The sequence below is a fragment of the Lytechinus pictus genome, chromosome 5, assembly GCF_037042905.1.
Source record: "Lytechinus pictus isolate F3 Inbred chromosome 5, Lp3.0, whole genome shotgun sequence".
NCBI lineage: Eukaryota > Metazoa > Echinodermata > Echinoidea > Temnopleuroida > Toxopneustidae > Lytechinus > Lytechinus pictus.
In genome coordinates, this window is record NC_087249.1 from 385,987 (window position 1) to 405,698 (window position 19,712).

The 19,712-nt window shown below is 35.2% G+C and overlaps 1 protein-coding gene across 1 annotated transcript; it reads right to left on the reverse strand.

The window, feature by feature from the left end:
- Positions 1-6,233: 6,233 nt before the first annotated feature.
- Positions 6,234-19,239, reverse strand: LOC129261979 (decapping and exoribonuclease protein-like). Its single transcript, XM_054900001.2, has 5 exons — positions 19,050-19,239; positions 17,677-17,884; positions 16,220-16,382; positions 8,957-9,042; positions 6,234-7,780 (listed from the first exon to the last, which is right to left on the reverse strand). The coding sequence occupies exons 1-5, from the start codon at positions 19,168-19,170 to the stop codon at positions 7,609-7,611; spliced, it is 750 nt and encodes a 249-aa protein (XP_054755976.2). The 5' UTR covers positions 19,171-19,239; the 3' UTR covers positions 6,234-7,608.
- Between the last annotated feature and the right edge of the window lie 473 nt (positions 19,240-19,712).

Consider the following 19,712-nt stretch of genomic DNA (forward strand, 5'->3'; position numbering starts at 1 on the left):
TCACACATGTATGGAAAAATGAAACAATTATGATTTCATGTAATAACATAAGAAAACGGAAAGTGGGGATGTGACATCATCAGCCCATGTAATTTATATTCATGACAACGTGCATATAACCGTTTTCACAATATATTGCTAAATTTTAAATTTCCATAACTTCGTTATTTGTTATCAGAAATTTTCAGCATTTTGCTCTGTGAACTTTACTCTATTTAAATATAAATATATTCACCTCGCTGCATCCATTTAATGGCTATTGGATCAACTGGTTATTAGACGAAAAATGGTGAGTGGACGAAATAACAATATTAGACCATGTGGATAGTGGACGAACAGATGGTAGAACAAAATTGATAGCAGTCGAGTTGGTAATTTGACGAATTGGCATTAGACCAATTGAACCACCTCCAAAAAAACTTTGAAATATTCAGAATTTTGATTTGAATTGATTTGATTTATTGTTTTCTTCTGCATCCATAACATTCGTATAATACATTTTTCATAACATAATAAACATAATATGCTAGCATTTTTGGCATGAATCATAAATAAAGAGTATTAAAAAGATAATTTCAGACAAAAATGATTAACTATATGATATTCACAATTTGCAGGAGAAGGATTGTCATCATATAAGCAGATTGCTTGAAAAAAATGACAATCCCAAACTTATACTAACTGAATTAATTAATACATTTATAAAGCAGAATGGGCATACATTTTCAAATACGAAACATGAATTCATGCAATATTATAGTATGAAGATGATAAAGCTGAGGGTGACGGTGATATGATGATGATGATGATGATGAAGGCCATGGAGATGATGGTGGTCATGGTGAAGATATTGGTAATGACTAAATCGAAGGAGGAATAAATTCACGATAAAAAGGATATGACACAGAAATTTTACTTCAAATATTCTGATAAAGATTTAACGTTTGCCTTAAATGAGTGAAGAGACGAAGATTGTTTTACAGGCTCTGGTAGAGAGTTCCACAAATCTGGACCATGGTGTCTTATGGATCTCCGCGCAATAAGCAATTTAGGGTTGATTAAATGGAAATTTGAAGAGTTACGGGTAGGGTAAGAATTAATAGATGTATTCAGAGTATAAAAATTGTGGAATGAAGGTGGGAGCATGTTATGTACGTACTTAAACATAAGTAGTAAACTTTGAAGAGTATTTATGTCAAATACTGTTAGAGTCTTTAGTTTATGGAATAATGGATTTGTGTGTGATAAATATTGGGAATCAGTACAGATTCGAATTGCTTTTTTCTGTAATAAGTATATTGTATTAATTTTAGTTTTTGCACATGTTGCCCAAACTATGTTGCAATATGATATATAAGGCAATATTAATGAATTGTAGAGTATGACAAGAGTTGTATGTGGAATTATGTTTTTCATTTTGTAAAGTATACCAACGTTTCTAGAAATACTAGTAGTTATACAACGTACATGTTCATTCCAATTTAAATTTTCATCTATTGTGACACCTAAAAACTTTGTTTCTCTTTTCCTTTTGAGAGGAGTATTGTCTATGTTTATATTGTAAGGAAATTCGTTATCATGTGAGTGTGTATGCTTGAAATATATAAAGTTTGTTTTATCTATATTGAGTGAAAGCTTATTACACAATGCACTTAAACCACAAAGATAGTTTTGGTAATTCACGGTTAATTATATCTACTAAAGTTTCTAAGCTATTATGTGAAAAAAAAATGTTGGTGTCATCTGCAAATAATACATATGATAATAAAGGTGTTACAGAAGTCAAATCATTGATATATATTAAAAAAAGCAAGGGGCCTAGGATTGATTCTTGTGGAACTCTGCATTGTATTAACTGAAAATCAGAAGGAATATTATTGTAAATTACATATTGTTTTCTATTGGACAAATAACTCTTAAACCAAGATAGTGTAATTCCGCGAATTCCAAAATTTTCAAGTTTTTAAAGTAATATCTGGTGGTCAAGAGTGTCAAAGGCTTTGCTTAAGTCCATGAATACGCCTATTATATGTTCTTTTTTTGCCATTGCATTTGTAATTTTATCGTATATTTGTATTAACGCCTGATCAGTCGAATGTCCTTTCCTGAATCCATATTGGTTAGAATTTAGAAAATGAAAAGTATCTAGAAACTTATAAAGTCTATTGTAAATAATCTTCTCTAATATTTTGGAAATGCTGGGAAGAATAGAAATAGGCCTGTAATTTGTTATTTCATGCGGATTGTCTTTTTTTAAAACAGGATTTACCTTTGCAATTTTTAGGGAATCAGGACATATTCCGGTGCTAATCGACAGATTAAAAATATGACACAAAGGAGAGGCAATATAGCATGTATAGTGTATGATCTGCTTAAGAAGGAAAGTACTAATTCTATCAATTCCCTGTGATTTGCTTGATTTTAGATTTTTTGTTATTTCAATTAATTCCTGGACATTTGTTGGGTTAAAGAATAAAGAAGAGTTAATGGGTGTGGGAAGAAATTTTCCAAAATTTTCATCAGTTCTGTCAAGTTTGTTTGCCAATGAGGGTCCTAAGTTAACAAAAAAGGAATTAAAGGTATCAGCTACATCTTCTGTATTTATCGCAACATCATGAGCTGTGAAATTATCTTTGGGTAATATTTTGGGTTTCTTGCCAATCAAATCATTTATAATCTCCCTTGTTGCTTTCATGTTTGATTTGACTTTGTAAAGCTTCTCGGAATAAAATAATTTGCGAGAAGCTCGAATTGTATTGGTTAGTCTATTTCTATAAGTTTTGTATTTATTTTTGTTTTGAATAGAAGGGGTCTTTAAAAATGCCTTGTAAAGTTTATTTCGGGTACGTATGGATCTTAAAATTGCTTTAGAAATCCATGGCATTTTTGCCTTCTTTCTTTTGACCAGTGGTATCAGAGGAAAAATTTTCTCGTAAAATGTCTGCAATTTATTGTTAAAATTTGTGTATGCAATGTTTGAATTAGACTCATGAAATACATCCAACCATTCTTCAATAGCAATATCCCTTTTAAACGTTTCAATGTTATTTTGAGATTCTTTTCTATACATTATCGATTTGAGTATATTTTCTTTTGGAATATCATTATCGCAAAATGAAAAAACCGGCAAATGATCCGATATATCAGATATTAACAATCCGCTGGTAATATCTCTGTTTAATATATTTGAAAAAATTTTGTCGATAAGTGTTGATGAATGGCTATCAATTCTGGTCGGTTTATCTATATGGGGATAATAGCCAAATGAATGCATTGTGTGTAGGAATAAATCATGTTCATTATTTTGGGATAACAGGTTGATGTTAAAATCACCCATTAATGGTTAAATGAAATTAATAAACAAAAGGCAACAATAAATTTACACAGAACTATGCTCTTATTGGAGATTTATTTCTGAATGAAAGTGATAACAGTGATAAGGTTCAAAGGTTCCTTTTAACAAAACATGTTTTGCAAATTGGATTTATTTTTGTATCCTAAACGTTACAAGTGCTGTAAATATACATTTGAATATACATATTAAAAAAATAAAAGATAGGCATGGACACACACGGTCCGAGGATAAGTTTACAAATACGTTAAATTACTTTATACAAGTTCAGGCATGTGATTCTTTCTGTTTTTCTTTCATTTTTTTAGAAACGAACACACAACACCCCTAGTCTGTATGCCAGCGATTCTAATTAGTGATTGCAAACATCCATATTATTTCATTCCTTGTTCGATTGTTTTAAAGTTTTCATTGTGCTTTTGCTTTACTCTGTGTTAACACAATAAGTTTAAATGCACACTACATATCTTTTTCGTGTCTGTACGGGTGTGTGTGTAAGTGTGTATGTGCGACTGTGTTTTTGTGCGCGGGTGGAGTTTTTATATAGGGGAAGGGCAAATCAAACCATCAGGAAAAGAAAGATAAATTGCCACAAATTACTTGTCTTTATACCCTGAATAAATCGTCTTCTTTTCAGTGAACATGGTGAAGTAGTCAAACATCAAACATAAAAGCAATGAACAAGAAGAAGAAAAAATGATCAAAACACAAAATAAATCTATTAAAAGCTATTCAAAATCTTTATCTTAGCTTATATTATTGTATGATCGTGTTATCCACATTCGAATTTAAATCGCTTAATAGTTTTTTAAGTAAGTAATATTAATGCTTATTTGATTACAAATACTAGTTGGTGTTAATGTATAAATTTATAAATATCTGACACCCTTTCCAGGCAACCTCAATGCTATGATATATAAAAAAACTGTTAAGAACCGATCACAAATTTGCGCGATCTTTAAGAATCTCTAGATCCTTGCAGTTTGTAATCATTTCTTGGAGTCATGATCTTCAAGATTCCCTAGATCCATGTTGTTTGTAATCATTGCTTGGAGTCATGATCTTCAAGATTCTCTAGATCCATGTTGTTTGTAATCATTGCTTGGAGTCATGATCTTCAAGAATCCCTAGATCCATGTTGTTTGTAATCATTGCTTGGAGTCATGATCTTCAAGATTCCCTAGATCCATGTTGTTTATTATCATTGCTTGTAGTCACGATCTTCAATATTCCCTAGATCCATGTTGTTTGTAATCATTGCTTGGGGTCATGATCTTCAATAATCCCTAGATCCTTGCTGTCAGTAATAATTGCTTGGAGTAATTATCTTCAAGATTTCCTAGATCTTTGCTGTTTGTAATCATTGCTTGGAGTCATGATCTTCAAAAATCCCTAGATCCATGTTGTTTGTAATCATTGCTTGGAGTCATGATCTTCAAGAATCCCTAGATCCATGTTGTTTGTAATCATTGCTTGGAGTCATGATCTTCAAGAATCCCTAGATCCATGTTGTTTGTAATCATTGCTTGGATTCATGATCTTCAAGAATTCCTAGATCAATGTTGTTTGTAATCATTGCTTGGAGTCATGATCTTCAAGAATTCCTAGATCAATGTTGTTTGTAATCATTGCTTGGGGTCATGATCTTCAATAATCCCTAGATCCTTGCTGTCAGTAATCATTGCTTGGAGTCATTATCTTCAAGATTCCCTAGATCAATGTTGTTTGTAATCATTGCTTGGAGTCATGATCTTCAAGAATCCCTAGATCCATGTTGTTTGTAATCATTGCTTGGAGTCATGATCTTCAAGATTCCCTAGATCCATGTTGTTTATTATCATTGCTTGGAGTCATGATCTTCAAGATTCCCTAGATCCATGTTGTTTGTAATCATTGCTTGGGGTCATGATCTTCAATAATCCCTAGATCCTTGCTGTCAGTAATCATTGCTTGGAGTCATGATCTTCAAGAATCCCTAGATCCATGTTGTTTGTAATCATTGCTTGGAGTCATGATCTTCAAGAATCCCTAGATCCATGTTGTTTGTAATCATTGCTTGGATTCATGATCTTCAAGAATCCCTAGATCCATGTTGTTTGTAATCATTGCTTGGATTCATGATCTTCAAGATTCCCTAGATCCATGTTGTTTGTAATCATTGCTTGGAGTCATGATCTTCAAGAATTCCTAGATCAATGTTGTTTGTAATCATTGCTTGGGGTCATGATCTTCAATAATCCCTAGATCCTTGCTGTCAGTAATCATTGCTTGGAGTCATTATCTTCAAGATTCCCTAGATCAATGTTGTTTGTAATCATTGCTTGGAGTCATGATCTTCAAGAATCCCTAGATCCATGTTGTTTGTAATCATTGCTTGGAGTCATGATCTTCAAGATTCCCTAGATCCATGTTGTTTATTATCTTTGCTTGGAGTCATGATCTTCAAGATTCCCTAGATCCATGTTGTTTGTAATCATTGCTTGGGGTCATGATCTTCAATAATCCCTAGATCCTTGCTGTCAGTAATCATTGCTTGGAGTCATGATCTTCAAGAATCCCTAGATCCATGTTGTTTGTAATCATTGCTTGGAGTCATGATCTTCAAGAATCCCTAGATCCATGTTGTTTGTAATCATTGCTTGGATTCATGATCTTCAAGAATCCCTAGATCCATGTTGTTTGTAATCATTGCTTGGATTCATGATCTTCAAGATTCCCTAGATCCATGTTGTTTGTAATCATTGCTTGGAGTCATGATCTTCAAGAATCCCTAGATCCATGTTGTTTGTAATCATTGCTTGGAGTCATGATATTCAAGATTCCCTAGATCCATGTTGTTTGTAATCATTGCTTGGAGTCATGATCTTCAAGATTCCCTAGATCCATGTTGTTTGTAATCATTGCTTGGAGTCATGATCTTTAAGAATCCCTAGATCCATGTTGTTTGTAATCATTGCTTGGAGTCATGATCTTCAAGAATCCCTAGATCCATGTTGTTTGTAATCATTGCTTGGAGTCATGATCTTCAAGAATCCCTAGATCCATTGTGTTTGTAATCATTGCTTGGAGTCATGATCTTCAAGAATCCCTAGATCCTTGCTGTCAGTAATCATTGCTTGGAGTCATGATCTTCAAGATACCCTAGATCCATGTTGTCTCAGTTTCAGTTTGGTTCATTTTCATATCTCACATAATATTAAATACAAAGAAAATTTAACGTCCATCAAAACTCAAAAAATCAATAATAAGATGATACCATACATCAGTATAAATAAGACTATAAGTCCATGAATGTTATGATTCATCCAGTAAACTTGAGATATCAATCAGTTATGAATCTTTCGCTGGAATTTTGTGAAAGTTGTAGAAACTCGCCCTGGGGAAACCAAGTGGCGTTACGGTCTACTGATCTGGACGCAGTTTCATTTGGAAAGACGTGCTGGTGTTTCATTCGCCTGATGAAGCCAACAGCGGTTGGTAGCGACTATAGAGAATTGTGAGTTTCTACTTGAAAGATTCATAACTGAGAGTAAGACAATGGTTATAACATTTGAATGTTTCATATTGGGGACATATTTATCAATAAGCTGAGGATAATTATGTAGGGTAAACTATTAAAAGCAGTGCTTGTAATCTAAATTTCCCAATTCAATTCGTTTTGATATCAACATGTTAACAAAAAGAGGAGAGAGAAAAAATATCTAAAAAGAAAGAGAGAAACAGGAAAAACGAAAGAGATAAGGGTGACTGACAATAGTAAGGAGGAACATCAGGGTGCCGAGGGGTTGTCATTCAGATGTTTGTTTGAAATATAAATTTACAATTTACGTTTAAAATTATATTATATAGAACTGGAATGTTTAATGTCGGTTTGTAGATCACTCCTATATAATGGACTGTGGCAATAATCATGTTAAAAAGCAGTACGAGTACGTGGAAGATGATAATAATGACTTTGACGAGTATGATAACTATGAATCTCCTCATTACTTCTAGATAGGAAAGACACAGTGGTGGGTAATTCTTTCTTGAGAGTTGAAACATGAATATTTAAAGGCTAAATGTCTGTAATCATTGCTTGGAGTCATGATCTTCAAGAATCCCTATAGATCTTTGTTGTCGGTAATCTCGGGGTAATAATCTTCAAGATTCCCTAGATCCATGTTGTTTGTAATTATTGCTTGGAGCCATGAGCTTCAAGAATCCTTGCTTGGAGTCCTGAACTTCAATATTCCCTAGATCCTTGCTGTCTGTAATCATTGCCTGGATTCACGATTTTCGATCCACAAGACTTCACGTAGGTACCAATCTGGTAGAATGGCGTAATCATCTTGGCGTTTCTCCAGAAGTTTGAATCTTCTAGCTTGAAGTCTCTTCTTTACACCCTTTCCTTTCTTCACCTCGGGCAGCTCCAGACGGTGGACGATTCTGAACAAAACAACAACATAAAGCACAATCAAACATATCTCTCTTTTATAATTTAGTTTTGATTATTGATGTAGCATATTACACACATTATGGCCCGTATTCTGAAGTCAGGTTTAACTTAGACCACGGTCTAACTCTGTGCTAAAATTATGAGAAGCCAAAATTTCAAAAACTCCGTTTATATTGTATTTTTCTTATGTTTACTATTTCGTTTCCTAATGAGGAAAAATACTTCAGTTATTTTTCACAGGCAATTATGAACAATTTGAGTGTCAAATGAGTTAATCAAGAGGATTTGTACTGGTAGGGATTTGTGCCCTGATTGGCTAGCCATAGTTAAACCACAACTTAGGACCACAATTTAAACCCAAGTTCAGAATACAGGCCATTGTGTTTTCGGATTTATTCGTTCCTATTTGTGTTTGTTGTGTTTTTAGCTTTTTTAATGTTTAGGGAAAATGTTTTTCATTTCAATTATATTCATTTCACATTTGCATAAAATGACAATACATACAATTACAGTAATAACATATTCATAGGATCACGCAAAATACAGAGAAAACAAATACAAATGTGTGGAATTCAACAAAGGCCAACGGCCTATCAAAGGCAAATATCCCACTACGGCTGTAAATAGCCAAAGTGTTACAAACAGAAATTACCTAGGCAAAACACAAAAAGCAAGTATTTCGTATCTCCATGGCTTGTGAATAGTGAGGTCTGGTGTCTGTGAGATCCAGTTCCCATGGCTAGAAGGCTAAAATTAATGTGATATACACTGTAAATAACATCCCTGCAGTGAAGCATATTTGACTACAATATATTATTCAGTTCTTAGGAAGCATTGTCCAGTATTATTGGATGTTATCATGCTCTTGGGGCCCCATTCGGAATAAGAAAATGTTTGTTAATAAACACGTGATTCAGGAGAAAATCACATAATAAAAATAAGGGGTTATTGGAGAAGGCATATGTCCCAAATATACGTCTTATTTAAAAAATAAACCTCAAACTAAATGAGATAGAATAGGTGAAATAGCACGGTATATATTCATGCTTCAAGAAAGCATGGTATACGGATAGAAAAGCTATACATTAAGGCGGCTAATATGCCAACCATAATTTATTATCGGTCTTTTGGTGATATATCATGACGTCATCGTCATTGTCATTTACCTCGGATCATCTTCTTTGATCAAGTCCTTGATGTTATCAAGAAGAATTTGAAAAGTTTCCAAACATGCATCGGCCTCCCAGAATCTCTGTAAAAGAACAACGTAATGAAAATAAAGAATAAAGAGGGGGGTCATCATAAGTTTTTGGAAGGTTTTATTCGATTGGTAACTACCCAGCCCCACCCCGACTCTCCCTCATCGTCCAACATTCTGTGTCAGAAACTAACCACGCTCTTCAGGGAGTACGTGTGATGGTAGGCCCTTGTGGTCTACGTTGTAGTAATGATGATTACGACGATGATATTGATGATGATTATCATTGTTTTCATTTCAATCAGTTCTATTAATTTTCATAACCCAATCACTGCTAATTGCATTTTAAAAACATTTTCTTAAAGAAATCATATCCATTTCATTATCGTTACCATTATTAATTGTTCCATGATTATTATTGTTATTAACGTCATCGTTGCCTCATTCATCATCGTCAAATCCGATATCTAGCACCACTACCACGACTTGACACAGCATTATCCAGGGGTGGCAGAAATGTGCGTGTGTGGGGGTGTAATCGCCTGCAATACAAGTTTTGAGGCAAAATGCGATTTCGCCCCCCCCCCCCCTTCCCGAAAAGAGGGAAGAATTGGAAGTTAATATGACACTTACCGTATCTATATTATTTGCTACCAATACTACCTTCACCACCACCAACAACCATAAACATTACTACTACCACTATTACCACTACTACTACTGCTGCTACTACTACTACTACTACTACTACTACTACTACTACTACTACTATACTTACTACTACTACTACTTACTACTACTTCTACTACTACTACTACTACTACTACTACTACTACTATTACTATTACTACTTTTACTACTACTACTACTATTACTATTACTACTTTTACTAATACTACTACTACTACTACTACTACTACATGTACTACTACTACTACTACTACTACTACTACTACTACTACTACTACTACATGTACGACTACTACTACTACTGCTATCTGCTGCTGCTGCTAGGCCTACTACTACTACTACTACTACTACATGTACGACTACTACTACTACTGCTATCTGCTGCTGCTGCTAGGCCTACTACTACTACTACTACTACTAATACTGCCACTACCACCACTACTAATACGGTTATAGTTCTATTATTCTCTATCAATTACATCAAATGAATATACTTTACATGCCACGTGCATTGTTTCATTTAAACTAATCTTTGATTTAGTTTTTGCAAATAATTTTTAGTAGCTGCGTTCGTTTTGAATTAGTCATAATTATGTGGTCGTAATTTCGATATATATATATATATATATAGTGTGAAAGAAATGGATGAAGAGATATATATATATATATATGTATATTTATAATATCTATTCATAACGTACCTGATAAAAATATTTCAAGTCATGTACCATAAATCTTATGTATTTGTCATAAAAAGTGTAATAAATTATACCTTAGTCACATTTCCCTTACGGTGGCCGTGCGGCGATTCAAAAACAGCCGTTTTTTCATGTTTGTCTCGACTGCATAGCAGAGACTATAGGCGCCGCTTTTCCAACGGCAAAAGCGGCGGCCGTGTCCGATCAGCATTAAAATCTTAACCGAGGTTATGTTTATTTGAAATGTCATCATAACTGGTATATGTTCAAGTTCAAGTTTGATTTATTAAAAAAACCATACATATAAGTACAAATCAATGAACAGATAATACAAAAGGATAAATAACATATATGAGAGGCTTTCGAGGACCCCTAAAAAGCAGAGCTTGTGAGTGGGGCCCTCCAATAAATGAGTTGTAAACAGTGAAGGAACATACTGTACATAATAAGAATAAAATACAGATATGTACAGAAAAAACGGAGAAAAGCCAAGACAAATATGCAACACATACAAACCCTAACACACACACATAAACGCACACACACGACTAGGCTGGCCAGCGACGTGATAACTCGTAGTTTTTTTAGAACAACATTTTCTAGATTTGACCCAGATTATAAAAAAGATATCTTTTACATTGTACTTTAGAAAGTCAAAAGGGGCCTAAGCTTTCGATCCTAGCAGAATCTTCGTCGGAGGCAAAATGACAAACATATTAGGTGGAACAACCATAATATAGAACACAGACAAGCTACAGCAACACTAGAAACAAGGAGACAAAAGGGGCATTAGTGAGTAGAGAAGACCAATCAGGTTAGTGAAGGGGATGAAAGAAAGGAGTAGGCAGACACAAAGGGAAGTTAGTGTAAGTAAGGCCAGTAAAAGACCTCGAGTCAAGAGGGATTAAGATAATGAGGCAGGCAACATCAAACAGGATCTGGAACAAAACAGTGATAGAGGGTATGGGGGAGAGATGGATAACAAGATAATTAGTGAGAGGTGGGTCAAACAGGTTACAAAGAAAGGCATAATAATCTGGTGCAAAAGAGTGGGAAAAAAAGGAAAAGAATGGGGAACAACTGATAATGTGCAAAAGACATAAGTATATATGATTAAGCATTAAACAAACTAAGAGAAGAAGGTAAGTGTAAATATGTATCTATAAGTGATATGTATATAAATATATAAAAAAAGAAATGTATAAGAAAAAATATATAAATACACATACATGTATGGTGTAACTGATATTGTAATCTGCTAGGTGTGACGGAAAAAAAACATAAGACTATATAGTAGAAAAAAAAAACCTGTATATGTGAAAAGAAGAAGCAAATTGCCTAAAAAGGTAAAAGCAAATATAAAAGCTGAGGTTGTATGAGAGAGGGGGTGTATTATGAAGAAACCATAGTATACATGTAAATAAGCAAAATAAATATGTGGTAAATCTAAAAGAGGTGAGTGGAGAAAATAAAAATATATATATAATAATTATTGTATCGCCTGAGTAAGGAAGGAAAAATTGGAGCTGAGCTTGTATGAGATATGGGAGGAAAGTAGAGGAAGAAATTATAATGTAACTATTCAAAAGAGCTGAGAGGAAAAATTATATGTAAATATAAATTGAAAGTGGATGGGAAAGAATAATCAGTCGTTCCCCTCTTGGATGTTCAGGCCATGAGGTTGGGTGGTGCGAAGTCGTCTCATCCAGAACTTCTCTCTGCTAGTACGGACTGAGTCAGGACGGGTACCTAAAGATTCGATGCCCTGTAGCATCATGTCAGTGATGGAGTGGTTGGGGAGGTTAAAATGGCGGCCAACTGGAGTGTCCAGCTTTGCTGTGTTGACGGTAGATCTGTGCCCGTAGAATCGTTTCTTGAGTGTGGTCTTGGTTTCCCCTATGTATTGTACCCTACAAACTCTGCAAGTGATGAGATATAGAACATTAGTGGTGGTGCATGTGATGTTGCCCTTGATTTGGTGAGACAGGCTGGTAGAGTTGCTGGTGAAAGTGTCGCCCTCGTGAATGTGTATTTCACATATGATGCACCTGTTGCTGGTGCATTTGAAGGTGCCATGCTGTATGAGAGAAGAATGGTTAGTGAGGGAGGGCACTTCAGCACGAACAATGAGGTCCCTGAGATTCGGTGGGCGTCGGTATGCTAGAAGGGGAGTATCGGGAACGGTCTGTTGGAGACGATCAGAAGTGTGTAAAATGTGGTGGTTATCACACAGGATTTTGCGGAGAGGGGGTAGATTGGGGTGGAAGGTGGTCACAAGCGGTATTCTGTCGGTAGTCTCCTTGTCACTTTTTGGTTTGAGAACTTCAGATCTGGGGAGAGAACGAACTTTGTTAATTGCCAGTTGGACTGCCCTGGCCCCGTGGCCCCTGGCACAGAGATGTTTCTGCAAATTCCTGGCATGGAAGGAAAAATCAGGGTCCTCGGAGCAGACACGGCGAAGTCTGAGGGCTTGACTGTAAGCGATGCCGGTTTTGCAGTGACGGGGGTGGCAGCTGGATGAGTGGAGGTACTGGTGGCCGGGTATCTGTGGGTTTAGTGTATAGGGTAGTGGTGATACCGTTAGGCTTTTTCTGGACTGTGACATCAAGGAAGTTGGTTTCCTGTTGGGAGAAATAAGAAGTGAATTTGATGGTCCTGTGGAAGGAATTGATGTGGTCAATGAATGTATGGAGGCTATCTTCCTCCCTGGTCCAGATGAAGAAAGTGTCGTCTACATTGTACTTTAAACCGATAAAGAGTTCTACAGTTCATAATATCAGCAGGCAACCGGTTCCACTCTTTAATACAAGATGTTATGAAAGAATTCAAAGAAACATTACTTCTTACATGAGGTCGGTGGATAAGATTGTGTTGACGTGTATTGTAATTATGTATTTGGGAGTTAAGGGGGAAGATGTCTTTAAGGTGGCAAATTTGTGGACAAAAATGAAGATTAAACAAGGATGACTGAAAGTTGAATTGGTGATAAGCCTCAAAATTTCTTCTGTAAAACTATTAGTTTGTCAATGCAAGTCTTAAAAGTATGTATTGCCCCATGCAACATTGCAGTAGGTCAGGTAGGGAAGCGCAATGCTGGTATATAGAGTTCTTAAAATAACCTCAGGTAAAACACATCTTAATCTACATATAACACCAACACCTCGAGAAACCTTTGTACACACTGACTCTAAGTGGGGTTTAAAAAGTCAAATCCTCATTGATAATTACTCCTAGAAATTGAACATGCTCACTACGAGCAACATTGTGGCCTCCAACATCAAGATTATCCACAGTTTCTGGAATAATTTTGCCTCTTGATCGAAAAATAATACATTTAGTTTTTTTTTACATTCAGCATTATTACAACAGAACCAAGCTAGTAACTTTTTTACTTCTATATTCGCGACCGACATAAGAGTAACAACGTTTTTATGAGAGAATAACAAACTAGTGTCATCAGCAAACAAAGAATACAAAAATATAATCGATGAGTCAATGATATCATTGATATTGATGAAAATAATAAAGGACCGAGTACCGAACCCTGGGGCACACCGAAGTGAATATTACCAGATTGTGATTTTACACCATCAACCATGACATATTGAGTAGGACCATGTAGGTGGCTATGGAATCAAGCCAGTGCTACTCCGCGTACTCCATAGTGCTCAAGTATACTGAGAAGGATGACATGGTCAATCGTATCAAATGCCTTGGACGAATCAAGAAAAATTCCAAGGCAAAAAATACCATTATCAAATGATTCTATAATACTATTTAATAAGTTGAAAACACCCATGCTTGTAGAGAAGTGTTTACGAAAAAAAAAACCAATTGCTGAGGGATCAAACTGTTTCTTCTCAACAAAAACTCATTTAACCGCTTTTAAACAATTCTCTCCAAGATCTTAGAACATATTATTAAAAGAGCTATATTATTCTTGTCATCTTTTTTTGAAAACAGGAACAACCTTAGCTACCTTTAACTTCGATGGAACTATTCCAAGAGATAAAGAGTTATATATATTGGATTTTATTGCAATAAAAACTATCAAAATACAATCACAAGCAGTCAAAGACTGAAATAAGTGAATGTTTACATACAAATAGAATCATAACCAGATATAATGTAAACATTATAAATAAATATCAAATACAATACAAATTCATACAAATGAAAAAGAAATAATAAGAATAAAAAGAATAACACATAATGGTTCAACAAAAGTAATGAATACATTCCTTAACAACCCTAGGGGATATATCATCAGAACCACCTGACTTTGATGAAACAAAACTAATTATTTCAGAGGCAGAAGTTGGTCTAAGAAACAGAGAAGAATTATCAAAGTTTGGCTTTAAATATTTATGAAAAGACTGTTATAATTTCAGTACTTAATTTTGCAGGCAATCCAATAACAATGGCTATTTAGAGGCGTTAAAAACAAAAAGTACAATAGTGCATATAATGTATGAATGAAAATTTAACATTTGCACTAATAACCACAATGTCTAAGATAAAAAGGGAAATTACTTATTGACGAAAAGGGTATGCCTTAACGGTAGTCAAGTATTACTGAACATCTTGCTTGAGTTTCAGGTTACGTGACCAAGCTCAAAGGCCATTTAGGGTCAATGAACTTAGACCATGTTGGGGGAACCAAAGTACATGGACCTAGTTAATGAAACTTAGACATACATAATCAAGTATTACTAAATATCCTGAGTTTCAGGTCACGTGACTAAGGTCAGAGGTCACTTGGGGTAAATGAATTTTGTCCAAGTTTGGGGAATTTGTGGAATTGTCATCATAACTTTGAAATTTTATGAATCTAGTTCATGAAACTTGAACATAAGATCAACCATGTATCCCTAAATATTCCGTGCGTTTTAGGTCACATGACCAAGGTCAAAGGTCATATAAGGTCAATGAGTTTTGGCCGTGTTAGAGGTATTTGTTACGTTTTTTTAAATGTCGTCATAACTTAAAAAGTATATGGACCTAGTTAGTGAAACTAGGACAAATGGTAATCAAGTATTACTAAACATTCTGACTGAGTTTCAGGCCACATGACTAAGGTCACAGATCACTTGGGGTCAATGAATTTTGGCCAAGTTGGGGGTATTTGTGGAATTGTCATCATAATTTTGAATTTTTGTGTGGATCTAGTTCAAGGAACTATGACATAAGCATGATAAGAGCATCTATGTATCCCTGTAAATTCTGTGCGCGTTTCAGGTCACAAGACTAAGGTCAAAGGTCATTTAAGGTCAATGAGTTTTTGCCATGTTAGGGGTATTATTTTGTTGAAATGGTATCATTACTTAGAAAGTTTATGTAATCTAGTTCATGATACATAGACATAAGGGTAATCAAGTATGAATGATCGTTTTTTCACAGGTCTTAGGTCAGATGATCACGGATATAGGCCATTTCGGGTATATGGACATAGTATTTTATATTTTATGTTTTTTTTTAATATAATTATTCAAAAGCTGTTTTCAAAGTCAGCACTGCTGCTATATCAAATCGCGTAATATGCAGGCGAGACTGCCAGAGGCGTTATTCAAACTACCTAAATTTATATTGTAGCTGGTACAAAAAAAATTAAGATTAGCGGCTGTTTTCGAATCGCCGTACGGCCGCCGTAGGGGAAATGTGACTGAGGTATTGATTGTGTAAATAGGCCAATATATGCGACACATAATGATATGTCATTAATATAAGGAATAAACACATACCGAGGTAATGATTTGTTGGAAAATCAGATGAATTGGCAAAACAAATGAGTTAAAGAGAAAACAAATCAACAAAATAAAAGTGATTTAGGAATATATTCTTACCCTTCCACTGACCATCATGGGTGCTTTGAGAGGAAGGTGTTCCGTTTTCGTTAGCTCCATGGAGGAAAGAATGACTTGTTCATTCTTATTATCTCGCCAACCACATATCACCTCAGGAATTCCAGCAATTACTGCCTGGGACCACCACTTAAGAGTGGTATACCTGTATTTGGGAGGTAACATAGTACTTTCTGGTGTACATGTATTCAAAGGTTTCATACCAAATTACAATAATAAGATCTTTAGAAATTGAATATTTCGACATTTCAATCTGCAAGTACTTTCTTATAGGAAGCGGCATGATCAACCTCTGATTTTAAGCCCCTGTCATCCACGTCCAAATTAACTATAAACATATATTTTCTAAATGCAAAACTGGCCATCACTTTACAACGATATGCTTTCTGTAAAACAAAATCTTTATATCGAGTCTAGTTGGCATGAAATAATTGACAGCCTGAATTTTTTTTACAAGCAAGCAAAACAAAATAAAACATTGAGAAGTTCATAATTATGATTGTGACCGGGTTAAATATTAATGTGAAAGTGTGAGGCTGGTGTCTTCTATTGTCACCCAGGAGCCTTGGAGCTGCAAATGGCGAGGGGATGTACACATTATTGATGTTACTACAGGCTTCATGACGACAAAATGTCATTTGATTTACCCTTAAAGGACAAGTCCACCATAAAAAGAAGTTGATTTGAATTAAAAAAAAAATCAAACAAGCATAAAATTGAGAATGTTATCAAAATCGGATGTAAAATAAGAACGTTATGACATTTTATGCACATCCTGGTCGATATGCATAAGAGGAGATTGATGACGTCATCCACTCGCTATTTCTTTTGTATTTTATTATAGAAAACATGAAATATTCTCATTGTTCCACACTGTCAAGCGAAACAAATATTAATTCCTCCCTGTATATGTGGAATAAGCATGTTTTTAAAACTATAGGCCGATGATTCAGTCAAATTGATCATTATTGTCAAATCTGTAAAAAATGAAATATTGCATAATTCAATCGATAAAAAGCCAAATAAAACGTGAAGGACATCATCGAATGTCTCATTTGCATGTCACTGAGTTGTGCATAAACTATTTTGTGAAAAATAAGCGAAACTTAAAAAATTACAGTCGATTTTGATGAAATTTTCAGCGTTATGCTAGTTTGATTTTTCTCAATTTATTTTTTTTTCTTGCGGGGACATGACCTTTAAGAAACGGGTAAAGATACCAAATACACATAGTACAGTTTAAAACCATTACCACAAGTTTCGGCGTCTTCCTAAGCATTTAGGAAGCAGAACCAATAGACATGATAGACAACGCAGTAAACGCACCATAATTTCAGTCATTTTGTGCGAAACATAATCCATTTAAGAGAGGGGTCTTCTGTATACCTTACATCATGTACATAGTGGGGAGTTTTCATTGGTATATACAACGTAGTTACCTCCTAAAATTGTTCTTGTTCTGTTCAGAATTGATTTGATGTCTTGTCTTGATATCAATGTAGTTTCCAGGAGGGACCAAGTCGTGATTATCCCGTTCGGCGTCGACCCCGTAGCTAAGTATTAGTTTATACCGCTCACATTGAGTCTTCATAACAGCTGAATAATAACTGTCTTCGGGTAAGTTGATATCTGGGTGCGCTCCCTCTACTAGAAATCATGATTGAAATGATGATTTTATATAATTCATTTATTTTCACGATAAGATGAAAATATTTTATACATATACAATTATAAAAATACAATTTGGTGGGAAGATCATGAAAATCAAATAAATGACTTGATCCCCAAATACGGTTACTAGCTGTCCTCCTCCTATCGCTTCACTTCCCTCATTTTCACGATAAGATGAAAATATTTGATACATATACAATTATAAAAATACAATTTGGTGGGAAGATCATGAAAATCAAATAAATGACTTGATCCCCAAATACGGTTACTAGCTGTCCTCCTCCTATCGCTTCACTTCCCTCATTTTCTCATCATTATTCTGCTCCATCCACTATATATTCTTCTTCTTCTCCTCCTCCTCTTTCTTCTCCTTCGTTTTCTTCTTCTTCCTCTTCTTGTTCTTCTTGTTCTTGTTGTTTTTCTTCTTCTTCTTCAGGCTTCTTCTTTTTCTTCTCTTCCTTCATCGTCTTATTTGCGGCGTCACTATACATGTAGGACACTAATAATAATAATAATAATAATCCGCATTTATTTAGCGCTTAATACATCGGAACGACGTCTCTAAGCGCTTTACAGACATATTATTACCCCGGTCATCGGATCCTTGCATGCCCGCATACAATGTATGCACCTTCTCCACTCCCTGGGGAGCATTCCAACAAGAGTTCCAAGACTCAATTGCTAGGCATACTACATATAGGCTTTCACATCCTACCGGGTACCCATTTAACACCTTGGTGGAGAGTGGCAAAGTGTGGATTAACGCCTTGCCAAAGGACGCTAGGCCATGGTGGGATTCGAACACACGACCCTCTGATTACAAGGCGAGAGTCAGAACCGCTACACCACGACGCTTCCACTATGATTCGAGTGGGTCGTAAAAGACCTAGACTTTGATGACAAAGTTCCGGATGGGGACGACCTTTAGCAATATATTTCCTTTTTTTGTTTTGTTTATTTTTGGTATTGCCCATTGACCATTACTTAATGTATTTAACTATATTATTCATGGAATTCAGTATGTATAATTATCACTTTTGGGGGGGGGGGGGGTTGGGGGAGGAGTTCCTCCACATAAAGGGGTATTTCCAACATGTATAAAGGATTTTTGAGAGAATTATGATAACTTACATCCACTTACCAAGTGTCAAGTGTCTCTTAAAATTCTTAAAGCAGTAATTCGCGTCTACCAAATATATGGGTTTGACTTTGAACGTTTCCATATAGTAGGTACCATTACAAAGAGTGACGAGAATTTCCATGCGGTCAGGAGTCTCAATAGCACGAAGAAGACGACAGAACACACCGCGTTGACCAAAGAAATCGATATCCAGTCTATTTTGTGAAATGAAAAGAAGGAAAATATGCCCTAAATTAATTACTACGAAGTAATATAATACCACTCTGGACATAGGTCTAGACATATTCCGGTGCCTTCATAAGGCCCCGTCTTGATTACAAAGAGTTGCGATTGATGCGATCAACCACAGCTATGGAAAGCATCGTCAACATCTAAAATGCATGTTTGTTCAAAATATTTCCTAGATAATTCTTGGTCACGTGTGTGACCAAATTTATGGAAAATCTGGACTTTAGATAGTCTAAATCTCATAATTTCAGAGATTTAGTAATTCAAAGGTTATATCACAATAACACGTTTAGTCAGCTATCATTTGGAAATATTTTACGCTGTCTTAATACAGGTTCAAGGTCAGAGGTCAAAAGAAGTGGGTCACGTGTGTGACTTCACACAGAAGCATGATTTTGAAAGTTGAATTTAATTTTGAAATTCCTGCGAATTCCA